Source organism: Callorhinchus milii, unplaced genomic scaffold (assembly GCF_018977255.1).
Source record: "Callorhinchus milii isolate IMCB2004 unplaced genomic scaffold, IMCB_Cmil_1.0 Scaffold3, whole genome shotgun sequence".
Lineage (NCBI taxonomy): Eukaryota > Metazoa > Chordata > Chondrichthyes > Chimaeriformes > Callorhinchidae > Callorhinchus > Callorhinchus milii.
Genome location: NW_024704744.1, coordinates 75,736,264 through 75,749,356, shown reverse-complemented (window position 1 = coordinate 75,749,356; position 13,093 = coordinate 75,736,264). Strand labels below are relative to the sequence as shown.

Sequence of the window (13,093 nt, the reverse complement as noted above, 5' to 3'; positions counted from 1 at the left end):
ACTGAGGAGGAGGGAAAAAGAGGCAAATGGGGGAGAGAGAGATGGAATATAGGGGAGTAGTTGATTGTGAATAGCTCTGGTTATTCTCACACTCCGCAAGCACATCTCACGCAGTTGCTCAGAAATATGTGCATGTGTGCTTTATTAAAAAAATCATTTTTGTCTGGTTAAAGGCAAACCTGGGACGCTGCCACTTCCCTCCTTATTGAACTGTTGCAGTCATTGTGTGAAAAATAATCCACTTGGTTTGAAATCCGATCGAATCTGTTCCGCTTTGATTGCAGCTTTTCTGAGTGAAAGGAGTTGCCTGTTGCACAAGTATGGGAATGGCTTAGGCAGTCTCTATGGTTAAGTTGTGTGACGAATGAGCACTGAGGTATGCTCTGTACTTCCTCTCATCCCCTCCCCCTCCCCCACCTGATGCTGTGCATCTGCTGTTTGTTCATGTTGCAGATTGGCAGCTCTGAGATATTGGGCACTGGTTTTGCCCTTCCTTGTTCTCCATAAGCTCCAGCTTGTACTGCATATCGTCTCCCACACTGTGCTCCAGAGCCATCATCCTTCCAGCCAGCTCACAGCAGGCTCCCAATCCCCCTTGGTGTAACCCCTCTGTATCCATGCAATCTTCAGTCCTTGCCCTTTGTTATTCCAAATTTCACCTACTGTTCGCTTCCCTTCACTCTGCCGTTGGTGGCTGAGATTTCAGCCACTGCACGTCTGTTCCTTGAAACTCCGTTCCCTTTCCATCTTGGAGTCTGGAAGTCCACCACCTGCTCCTTCGACCCATCCCCACCCCTCTCCTTAAATCCTAGCTCCACCTCCTTGCCCCACTACTTGCCAACATCATTAACCTCCCCATGTCATCTGGCACTGTTCCTTCCCCCCTCAAAACAGCCACTATCACCCCCACCTTGAAAAAACCTTCCCTCAACCCATCACAGCTATACAGCTACCGGCCCATCTCAAATCTCCCTTTCCTATCCAAGATCCTTGAGAGAGCCGTTGCCTCCCAGCTTCGCTCTTTCCTCTCCTCTCACTCCCTCCATGAACCCCTCCAATCGGGTTTCCGTGCTGTCCATAGCACGGAAACTGCTCTGGTCAAGGTCACAAACGACATGTGTGACCAGGGCTCCTCTGCCTCCTTGTCCTCCTCGACTTCTCCGTTGTCTTTGACACCGTGGACCACTCAATCCTCCTCCACCGCCTCTCCTCCCACCTCAACCTTCAAGGTTCTGTCCTTGACTGGTTCAGGTCCTACCTTTCACACCGCCTCCACTTTGTCATGGCAAACAGCTTCTCCTCCATCCCCGCACCGTCTCGTGCAGTGTTCCTCAGGGCTCTGTCCTCGGTCCTCTCCTCTTCACCCTCCACATGCTCCCTCTTGGTAACATTATCCACAGACATGGGGTAAATTTCCAACTCTACCTCTCTGTCTCCACCCTGAACTCCACTCAACTGAAGTCCTGACCGACTGCCTGTCCGACATCAAGTCCTGGACGAGGGCCAACTTTCTCCAACTCAACGTCAGCAAGACCGAGGTCCTTCTGATTGGCTCGCGCCAGCACCTCCGCACCTCAGCATCAGCCTCCAAGGCTGCACACTCAACCTCACTAAGCCAGTCAGGAACCTGGGTGTCTTGTTTGACCCTGAACTGTCCTTTCTCTCCCACATCCGCACCATGAACGGGCACTGCCTACCACCACCTCCGCAACATTGCCAGACTCCGCCACTGTCTCACCCCTCAGGCTGCTGAAACCCTCACCCACGCATTCGTCACCTCAAGGCTCGATTACGGGAACTCCCTCCTCATCGGCCTTCCCAACTCTTCCCTTCACAAGTGCAGATCATCCAAAACTCTGCAGCTTGTGTACTCTCGCGCACCAGCCTCCGTGACCCCATCACTCCCACCCTCGCACGACTCCACTGGCTCCCCATCCCCCAGAGGATCGAGTTCAAGATCACCTATAAGGCCATCCATGGCCTTGCCCCCTCCTACCTCTCTGGCCTGCTGACTCCTTCCGTTCATCGGGCTCCGGCCTGCTCCATATCTCCCGCACAACCATCAGTGGCCGGGCTTTCAGCCTCTCTGCCCCCACACTCTGGAACTCCATCCCACGGTCCTTTCGCCTCGCTTCCTCCCTCGCAACCTTCAAGGCCGGTCTCAAGACCCTTCTCTTCGACCGTGCCTTTGATCTCCCTCCCATCTCTCTGCCTTCCCTCACCCCTATACCACCCCTCCCCCAATGCTCTTGCCCCGACAGCTGACTGTTCAGCGCTTTGGGACGTCCTCCCGACATGGAAGGCGCTCAATAAATGTAATTTTGTTGTTGTTGGAATCCTATAGCATATTGGTTAGAGCACTCACCTTGCAAGCGAGAGGACCCAGGTTCGATTCCCGGGCAGGGAGTTTCGCCCACAAAATATACAGTCAGTTCAATTTACGGTATGTTCTGTAAAGCACTTTGAGATGTCTGAACAATAAGATAAGGCACTATATCCAATGCAAGTATTATTATTTATTATCTTTCTACCCTCTCCCTGCCTTCAAAAGCCTCCTTTAAAATATTCTGTAATTTCCATGATTCTAAAAAGTTCTTTCTGATAAAATAATCCTGAATTAATTTAAGAGAATGTTAATCTTCCGTCACTGGTAATGTCTGGCCTCAGCCACTGGCCGCAGCAGCTCCTCATGCTGTGAAGGCGTGAGAATGTTACTCTGGAACTGCAGACTTGTGCAAATGACCTGGGCAACAAAGTGCCTTGTTTCATCCTGTGTCCATAATCTGGAAAGGGTAAATATTTAAGCGAAGTGTCTGACAATAGCAGTCAGAGGAGACCACTTAGGTTTGGTGGATCACACGCCTGGAGTTCGATTTCTTCCACCTCTCTCTCTTTCTTTTATCACCCCTCTTTCTTCCCCATTTCCCTCCTCTCTCCCTCCCCATCCCTCGCTCTCTTTCCCCCACCCCTCTGTGTGTGTCTCCCTCGCCTCTGTCTATCTGTCTGTCTATCACTCTACAACAACAACAAAATTACATTATATTCCCCCTTCTGTTTGTAAGTGTATCTATCTCTCTCTCCCACCCCCTCCCCTGTCTTGTAAACTCCCAAACTTTACCGGAGTCGTCCATCTATCATGATTGGATAAAGTGTGGGCTTTTATAAGTACTTTCAGGATAGCTCTTTATGGTCTGATTTTAACTGTAACTTCTGGTCATTTACTATCGACACCAGTTTCTAACTTTAATAACTTGCTTGGTGAGGGGAAGCTGATGTATGGTGCGAAAATGGCAGTGGATGAAAGTTGCTCACATTGTTTGTGTGAATATTGGGACACTTGAATCTCAGCAACAACTTAATAATAATAATCCTTGCATTTGATATAGCGCCTTGTCACGTAGTTGAGATCTCAAAGCACTTCACAGAATATACTATAAAGTGAATTGACGATATATTTTGTGGGTGAAACATGGCAGCGAATTGCGTATTGCAGTGTCCAACAAACAGTCGTGGATTGAGTGACCAAATTATTATTTTTAAAAAAAATTATGCTTACGTAGCACCTTTCACGAAGGAGAAAACCTTTTTCAGACCTCAAGGAGTGAGAAGCTGAACAAGATAGAAGATTGGGGGGGAGAGGTTTAGTTTAGGCCAAAGGTGGCTGAAGATGTAGTTGGAGGCTTTTACACAGGTTTTTAAAGTCGAAAGAGGGAAGGAAGCTCATTATCAAAGGCTTTTTATTTAGTTCTGAAGGCTCAAGGCTACAATTTTGAGCAATATTAATTTGGCTGCTCTGTCCTTATTAAAAGTTGACTTATTTCATGTGAAGTGCACTGGAGAGGGGAGAGAGGAGAGATTTAATTTACTGAAGCGGTGGTGGCTGGTTTCTCTCATCACTCCCAAGGGTTGTTGGTTCTCAGTTAAGAATATGGAAATTGAGTCGCAGAATTGGGCAGGGAGCCAGTGCCTGTCTGCGTGACTCAGCTTCTGAAGTGCGAGGTACTCCAGTGTTTCCTGAGGCCTGAGAGCAATCGGAAACTGCACTCGTGCCTGGGCTCTACTCTGTGGATTGCAGGCACTAACTGCTTGCATTTGCTGAGCAGGTAGAGTCAGCTAAGACCTCTCAGCCTTAAGACCATTGTCTTCAAATGTAACATGCTGGGGCAAGGAGTCCTCCCACTCAGCTCCTGCTAACACTGCAAGCGAAAGCCCTAAAATATAAGGTGGCCCTAGCAGGACAAGCAGTGCGAAAGCTTGCCAGGCAGTGATGACAATGCCAAGCAATGCATTGAATGTGCATTGGGGTTCTTAAGCCTTGGCTCTTGCCTACCTGCGCCTAATACTTTCCAGAATTAGGTAAGCAGGATGCATCCCTCCAGGGAGAGAGCGCACATTCCATTACAACAATCTGTCTCTGGAGTTTCCATGTGTACGTGGGATGCATGGAATTCTGTTTGGTTTCAATACTCTTAAGGATGGTGAAGGGTTTCCACATGTGTCCATTTAGGATTACCTTACCCATTAGGGCTTTGGCTTGCAGGGTTAACAGGAGCTGAGTGGGAGGATTCCAGCTAAAAGTTTACCAGAAAGTGTGGTGAGGCCAGGACACCTGACTGGTTTAAGAAATTGCTTGATGTTATTGTGGGAAAATGTAAGGTAGGTTATTATGGAAGGGCGAGATCAAATGGACCAGATGCCACAGCGAGTTACCATCTCAATTACCTGAAATCAATTCTCCCACAACGGATGCATTTATCCCTTTTCATGTAAATTATCTGTGAATAAAGAACTACAGGTTGTGTGTGTGCTCCCGTTTCAATTCTTTAATAAATCTCATTGATGGTTTGGCTTTACAGATTGCCTGAGTGTCCACCTCACAGAGACCCTGAGAGCAAGACTGCTCCCATTGCGTCCTTGAATGTTTCTTAACTCTTCAGTTAGCAGGACGGGCGATTAACCCTCAGCACAGCCAAAAGGTAAACATTTAAAAAAACTTGTGAGAATTTTGTTTCTCTGGGGTGACTGCTTTAACTGCAAGAAGTGAAATTCAAGCCTTGTCTGATGTTGCTAATTGGGAGGATAACCATTGTGGCAAATACTTAATCTGCCAGAGGCTTGGGAATGAAATCTGAGGCTGTTTTTTAAAAAAAACTAGTCCATTTCCCCCTCCACTCCTCTTTCCTCTCCTCAAAGTAGATATTCACTGTTGAATGTAGTGACTGTACATTATTTACAGTAAACCTCACAAGTCGTATACGTTGAGACCACACATTTAATATTACTTATGCAAAGTATGAATTATGTCAAACTTACATAGATTATAAACTCTTGAATGGGACTTGGGCAGATGTACGATTTAGGCCATTATACGATTTATACAGATCAGACTGCTGCAAGTTTTACTGTATAAACGCACACAGCAGCCATTTGAACAGCAAGTTCCCACAAACTATCAGGAGGTGGATAACCTATTAATCTAAACATCCTGTGACAATATGAAACAAATCTCTTTCTTTCTCCTTCTCCCATTCTTTTTCAAATACCGAATTAGAATCTATAGCTAGAGTAGGGTTATGTTTTTTTCAAAAGTAAATATAAGTACAAGTATGCATTGAGAATAAGCAAGCCAGAGACTGGGGAGAGTGCAAGGCACTGCATTATCAGAGATCCCAGCCTTCAGATAAGACAATAGACCGAGCTTGTGTCCGCCTATCTTCAAGTGATTGTTAAAGATCTTGTGACAATATTGGATCAGAGACGGGAATTTCTCTTGGTTTCCTGTCCAGCAGTCCTCCAGACAAATCAGTCATTCACTTCATGGTTATTGGTAGGAACTTGCTGTTTGCAAAATGGCTGTCATATTTGCCTTAAGTGAAAGTTACATGGTAATATCACTTGATCTAAATCAAGGGTGTGTTATTAAGCTTTTTTTGTTTGTTTATCCAGACACTTATAAATCCACCACCGTAAACCACACCCTGTCCCATTCCCAGTGTCCTTTTGTACTTCTTGCCTCTCTTCTTATTGGCCTTTCATTAATTGTCAATTTGCTCTTAAAGGAGTATTCAACATAAAGCGCTCTGCGAAGTTTCAAAGTGATAAAGTGGTATAAAAATGCTCTTCTTTCCAACTTCTTCAGTTATCTGGTTTGTGGTATTTCAACCCCCTCCTTGTCCTTTCAGTAAAGGAGAACAATTTACTGACTGCAGAAACAGCTGCTGCAGACGCTATCTGTTCCACTTTGCCAGGAACAGGCTGCTTATTGCATTATTACGCACACCACAGTGCATTCAAACTCTCTAGAGCCTAAAGATTAATAGTGACTGTTTTGCACAAACGCCTCCTCCTATTCACTATCCTCCAAAATGCCATGACAGAATAAGCGGAGATGGTGGAACGTCAAAGGCTTTTGGGGTAGGGCTCCCTAGAGGCCTCCTCCTGACGTGAAAGGCGCTATACAAATGTAATTTTGTTGTTGTAGGATGACTGAGTTGTTAATGTCATTGTATAGTGGTGAGACTGGGCCTTGCATACCACCGCATGGTCACATTGGTGGAGTCCCCTGGGGTAGTGGTTTGAGCACTCACCTCGCAAATGAGCTGACCCAGGTTTGACTTTCACGCAGGGCAAAACCTTAGACAAGTTTCCTTACTCCACAAGCCTCTGTTTACCTAGCAGTACGTAGGAACCCAGTTGTTAGTCGATTGGTGGATCACTTTCTGGGGGTAATAATTCCTCAAAAAAGTGCACAGTATATTACAGTATATTCTGTGAAGCGCTTTGAGACATCTCGCTATATCAAATGCAAATCAAAAAGATTATTATTATGAGAAGAGAAGGGGAGATCTTAGTGAAAATTCAAGATCCTAAAAGGAATCCATAGACTGAACTCTAATACAGTAGAACCTAGTTGTGAGGTAGGTGCTTATGAACCTATTGGTTTTGCTTTGCAGACCAGAGGACTTCCTGGTTTCTCTTGCTTGCTCTCTGCAGTGCATAGAAAGTGGCAACCTGGAAGTGCGCAGTGCACAGGATTTGGCCTCCCCTTTCTCCTCGGCTCAGCATCAAACTACTGTATGCCATTGTTCAGCGCTCCGAGATGTTGCCCTGCGTGAATACATGTTGTTGAAGCGACAGAGGTGACCATTTTTCAGGAAATAGCATCAGCTGTGCTTCTTGAGGAGCTCCCAGGAAGTGGCGTGTTGACTTTTTGACCATTTGACTTTTGCCTTGTTCTAACACGATGTTTGAACCGGAAACAGCACATTAACATAGCTAATAACAACAACAACAAAATTACATTCGTAAAACGCCTTTCATGTCGGGAGGACGTCCCAACATAGTTCAGTAATATGTTTAACATCCTCATAACCTCTGCACTGTGTGGGGGCGCTGTGTTCAGACGAGGGAGGCTATTCAGATTGAGTTTCTTTCCACAGCAATCTGAGTCTGTGTTGAACGGATGACTCCAAGAGAGACAGGGAAGCAGCTTGAGTAGACATTCAGGAGGGAATTAGACAGCTATTTGGCGAATAAATCGATTGAGGGGTCCGTGAGATAGAACAGTGTAGGTTTTTTTTTACTTTGGGACTGGCCAGATGGACTGCAATTGTTTTTTCCGGTGCTGTACATTCCTGCGTTCTATTCCCAGTCTGTGAACAGTTAGTTGATTTCAGCTGGGGAACCACAATTCTCTTCAGCTAGAGAGAGGAGGGGGGAAGAGAATCATTTCCCCACTCCATTCGCTATCCAGTGTCCCTCTCCTGGAAAGTGCTTATATGTGAGGACATTGTCAGGCTTGGCTGTGAGGTTTTCTTTGCTCTCTTGCTTGTTCTCTCTCTCTGTGTCTATCTATCACTCTCTCTCTCTCTTACCCTCTTATCCTTCCTCCTTTATTCTCCCCCTACACCCCCAGCTCTCTTTCTTTCTCCTCTTTCTCTGTCTTGAATTCAACAGATTTTGATTTTAAGCCCATTCGCTGACCACTCTGAAGTTTCATTATCTCGGTGATAATTCAGGGACAGAGTATGATTAGGAATAATCATCATAAAGCATTTTATTCCCTCAATACTGTATTTTTTTATTATGTTTAATAATAGCCGTAACCTGTGGGCTGGAGTCAGCTCTGTTACAACATTGCTGTACATGTACAAGGAACATAGGATACTAGTACATAGTAGCTGAGTAGCAGTACACGCAGCTATCACTCGTCTGATTTTACTACTGCGTCAGTGGCAAGAATAAATGTTTGAAATTCAACTGGATGGCTTTCAAGGTAGCGTTGTAAAAACAAGTAGTGTTTTACAATGAAATGTGGTTCTTCCATTCAATGAGCTTTCTCCTCTCCCAAAGGCGATTGACTTTTTGTTTAATGACGCCCTCCAATAACCTGCCCAAGTGGCCATTTTTTACGTGTTGAGCTTTGCTGCTGAGATTTAGCTTACTTGGAACTTGTATAGTCAAGGCTGACACTGCAGTGCAGTGGGTGGGGGGTGTCTGTTGTATTGTTAGAGGTGTTGACCTTCAGATGAGAAGCTAAACTGAGGTCCCTCTACCTATTCAGGTGGACGTTAAATATACAAATATACCGTGGCACTATTCATAGGAACAGGGGTAGGCCATTGAGCCCGGGAGCCTGTTCTCCCTTTTAATTAGATCATGGCTGATCTATATCTTTACTAGAATTTCAAATCCAATTTCCCACTTTCTCCCCTATCCCCTAATACCCTGACCTACCAAAAATCTGTCAATCTCTTTCTTGAAGATGTGGATGGATCCAGCATCCACAACCTTTTGGGAGACAGAGTTCCAGATTTCCACCACCCTTTGAGTGAAAAAATGCTTCCTAATTTCACTCTTAAATCGTCTGGTTCTCATTTTAAGACTATGCCCACTTGTTTTACATTCCCCCAACATAGGAAATAGCTTTTCTGCATCTACCCTATCAAATCCCTTTATCAGAGTAAAAAACCTCTATCAAATCACCCCTCAATCTTCTAAACGCAAGGGAATCCAATCCAACTTTACACAGCCTTTCCTCGTAACTTAACCCTTTTGGCCTGGAAACATTCTGGTGAACCTGTGCTGCACCCCCTCCAAGGCCAATATATCTTTCCCGTGGTGTGGTGCCCAAAATTGAACGCAGTACTCCAGGTGGGGGTCTGACTAACGCTCGAAAGTAATGAGAGTTTCTCCTTGTATCCTGGCCAACTGTACCCAAATGCAACAGGTCGTTCACTCCATGGCTGTTTGTGGGACATTGCTGTGTGCAAGTTGTTTACCATGTTCCCCCACAAAAACACACAGATTGACTACACTTTAAAGTATATCCTGTGAAGTGCTTTGGGACATACACCAAATGTTAAGATTATTACTATTATTATTCAACCAGAGCTGGGGGAGGAGGGATTCTGGCCAAAATTCCCATCCTTTTCCATCTGGCGCACACCGGCAGCTTTCCATGAAGGGAAGGAGATCCCTCTTCAGGCTATCGCTGGGTTCCACTCCCTGATTTTTTGATCCTCAGAGTTTGGTTAAAACAACAACAATAACAAGATTACATTTGTATAGCGCCTTTCACGTCAGGAGGATGTCCCAAGGCACTGGGACGCCTTGGGAAAGTAATGTGTTTCAGTAAGAATGTTTCAGTGCAGGATGGATTAGTTTAGAACATGGACCATGAGACAGGTTACGGTGGGACAGGATGTTACTAAAGAATGATTCTCCTTTTCAGTAATTGGAAATGTGAGTATCAAATTCCAGAGCCGGGCACTCCACTGTGCAGTGCAGCCTCAAGCTCCTACTGTGGTGAGATCATCTTTCACCTGCAAGTGAGAATTTGGCTCTTGTGTTTCATTCAGAACACTGCTTTCCTTTTGAGCTCTGCCTTTGGGGTTACTGTAGCTCAGCCAGCCAGCCCCCTTTGATACACAGTTAGGAAGAAAGAACTTGCATTTCTATAGCTCCTTGTTACATTTTTTTGGTCAGCTGGGCATCTGACACATGTGGAAACGCATCACCGTGCTTAAGAGTATCTGAACCAGACAGAGTTCCATGTACGCCTAGACGTGGAAATTCCCGTGTTTGGAATGGGATACATACTGATTACCTAATTCCAGGAAGTATTAGGTAGAGAGGTTGGAAGCGCCAAGGCTTGGGTGCCTCAAAGTGAGTGTTGGTGTAACTGCTGGAATCTAACAGCTATAAACGCATAGGTTACCATTGAAAGCACTATCTGGCAAGCTTTCCACAGCTTGTGCAGTCAGGATCACCATACCTATTAGGGCTTTGGCTTGCAGGGTTCATGGGAGCTGAGTAGAAAGAATCTAAGTTGCATTAAAAATCTCCCAAACTTTACAATATTTGTTGTTAACAGCAGTGTCTGTTTTTTGTAGGACAAACGTGTGTGAATCTTTAACGTCCACCTAAACAGTCAGCCTGGACCTCAGTTTAACGTTTCATTGGACAGTGGCGCATTACAGGGCTCCTTGAGTTCTGCGCTGGGGTGTCAGGTCCTTCAACCCGTAACCTTCTGACCCAGAGGCAAAAGGGCTACTGATTTGAGCCAGCCTCTGCCGGATGAACATCTCGAAGCACTTCACAGTGACAATAGGGATCGCTGATCAGGGAGGAAAGGTGGGGATGTTAAGCAAAGGCGACATCAAAAAGTGGATTTGAAGATAAGGAGAGAGAGGGAGGGAGGCTGTACAGTGAACGGATTTGGGGAGAGAGCTTCAGAATGTTAATTGCCCAAACAAGGGAAGTTATTTTGTGCTATGCCAAATTAACTTCAAATCCTTTTGTCAGACAAAAATCGCCACATGGTCAAATGCGAGAAGAATGTATTACAAATACATTGCTCTGGCTGTTTCAATGTGGTTCTCACATGGAGCTGCAGCCAAGCAATTGTTATGTGGATTATCACAGTAAATGTAGGAAAAGGCACCTGTCTTTTCTCTTTTCTTCTTCTACCCCCTCCCCTCCTACCACCCCCCCCCACCCCTGGGTCCTGACCTTGCACTGTGGACCTACCATTTGCTGAAGCAGCTGTCCACGACAAGCCGGGTCTTTTGTGAGCTTAAGCCCTGGATGAGCTCAGCTGCCTCCACCAGTTTTTTTTAAAAAAAGCCTGGACCCTCTGGGTAACCTGACCGAGCACGAGTGGGATCCAACTCACGCCTGTCATTCAGACTGCAGCTTGCTTTGCGTTTCCTAAGGTCAGCCTTAGGCTTTTTTCATTCTCTTCCACCCCTTCGAGTGTCTCATTGAGACTGGGGTGGGTTATACCGGCCTCCGCTGGGAGTGAGAAGGGCTTCCTTCTTTATCCTTCTTTCTGTGCTTCTTGGATCGTGGACTGGTGTAGAAATAAGGTAAGATTTGGGGTAAATGCCTGCGGGAACGTCAGTGACGTTCCCCCTGCAATAAGCAAAGCGTTCAGAAGTGGTGAGAAGCTCCAGTTAACTAGACCCTGGAGTTCAGCAGTAACTGACGAGGAGTGCAACAGAGAGTGTGATGGAGTCTGGATTGAGCAATCAACACTAGGCATATCCCAACACAAATTATCTTCTCAAAGCATTTGAGTGGATATTTATTTGACTCAGTTCAAGAAATTTTGAATCAAAAGGCATCAGTTTGAGTACGCGGTGGGATTTGGAGTGTGCAGGTAGTTGCGTGGGGGGCGATAGTGTATTCCATAAATGCACACTGCCAACTGGAGGAATACTTTACCCCCACAATAGCATCGAGGATGAGAATCAGGAGAATCCTTCCCCCACCCCCGAGGATCGCCTTTCCTTCTCTGTTGATTTAAGTTTTTTTTAAAAAAGGCCATAAGATGGCTTAGGATCCGTTTCCCGAGAGCATTTTCCTTGGATTGTGCTTTGAGACGTCTCAAAGAGTTCACAAGATATAATGTAAAGTGGATTGACTATATTTTGTGGGCAAATATTTTTAATGAAAAATTATTCAAGTTTCTGTAGCCCATGTTCCCCAGTGAGAGAACTTGTGTTTAGGTTGGAAGAGGGTAGGAAGGGCTCCTGGATGCTGTAAATTTGCTTGAGGGATTTTAGTGCACTGAATATAAACATTTGGATGTGCTAGCTCTTTTCTGCATTGTTAAGTCTATTTATCGTCCTCTGGCTGCCTGCACTACCTGTGCGTAATTGGCTGCTGCATTTTGCCTACAAAATACACAGTCCATTTACTTTACAGTATATTCTGTGAAGCGCATTGAGACATCTCGCTATATCAAATGCAAATCAAAAAGATTATTATTATGAGAAGAGAAGGGGAAATCTTAGTGAAAATTCAAGATCCTAAAAGGAATCCATAGATGAACCCAGTTGTGAGGTAGGTGCTTATGAACCTATTGGTTTTGCTTTGCAGACCAGAGGATGTGATAAGGTGCTATATCAAATACAAGTATTATTATTATGTTTTAACGCTGTACCTTACACAAAGGTGTCAAGGTTGTCTGTGCTTTGATTGCAGGTGGGGCGTGGGGGGACAGGGCCCAGGAGAAACTGGAGGAACGGCAAGCATGGTGAAAGGAACTTCGAGAATGGTGATGAACACCGGAAGTGGTGAACCGGCACTCCAGAGCAATGGCTGTGTCGCTTCTGGGCATAGTTGTGGGGGAGCGCCCAGCTCCCAGCAGCTATCTGGACCTGAGCTGGTGGCACGGACTAAAGGGAGAGAGAACGGCAGCAGACTCCCGAACGGAAGCACTAAACCACTAACCCTTTATCCAGATAACGTGGGCAACAGCCAAAGACCGCCAGTGCCATGCTGTCACCATTGCCTGTACCACCATCTGTGCTGCCAAAGCAACCAGCAGGACCCCCGTCCACTCGGAGGCCCTGTGGTGACCACGCCACCAGCTGCCTGCTGTGTGCAGACACACCCTGAATACCCTGCACCTCTGTGCCAGAACCATTCCTCTATCCACACAGCTACCTGCTGTCCGCATCTGACCACCTCCCTCGCTGACCATCCAACGCTACATCTTCACCGATGGCCTGACCACTTCCAGCATCAGCCCCCGCAGCAGCAACAGGGAACCAACATCAGGTATTTTTACATTAAATGCACTTTT

At 45.8% G+C, this 13,093-nt stretch overlaps 1 protein-coding gene across 1 annotated transcript in view; it reads left to right on the top strand.

Annotated features, from left to right (window-relative positions):
• The first annotated feature begins 4,862 nt into the window (after nt 1–4,862).
• Nucleotides 4,863–13,093, top strand: part of disp1 (dispatched homolog 1 (Drosophila)) — a 34,267-nt gene continuing 26,036 nt past the window's right edge. Inside the window, exons 1-2 of the mRNA XM_007898270.2 lie at nt 4,863–4,976; nt 12,490–13,068. Of these exons, the coding sequence (XP_007896461.1) occupies nt 12,539–13,068 (530 nt within the window). The 5' untranslated portion in view covers nt 4,863–4,976; nt 12,490–12,538. The remainder of the gene's footprint in view (nt 4,977–12,489; nt 13,069–13,093) is intronic.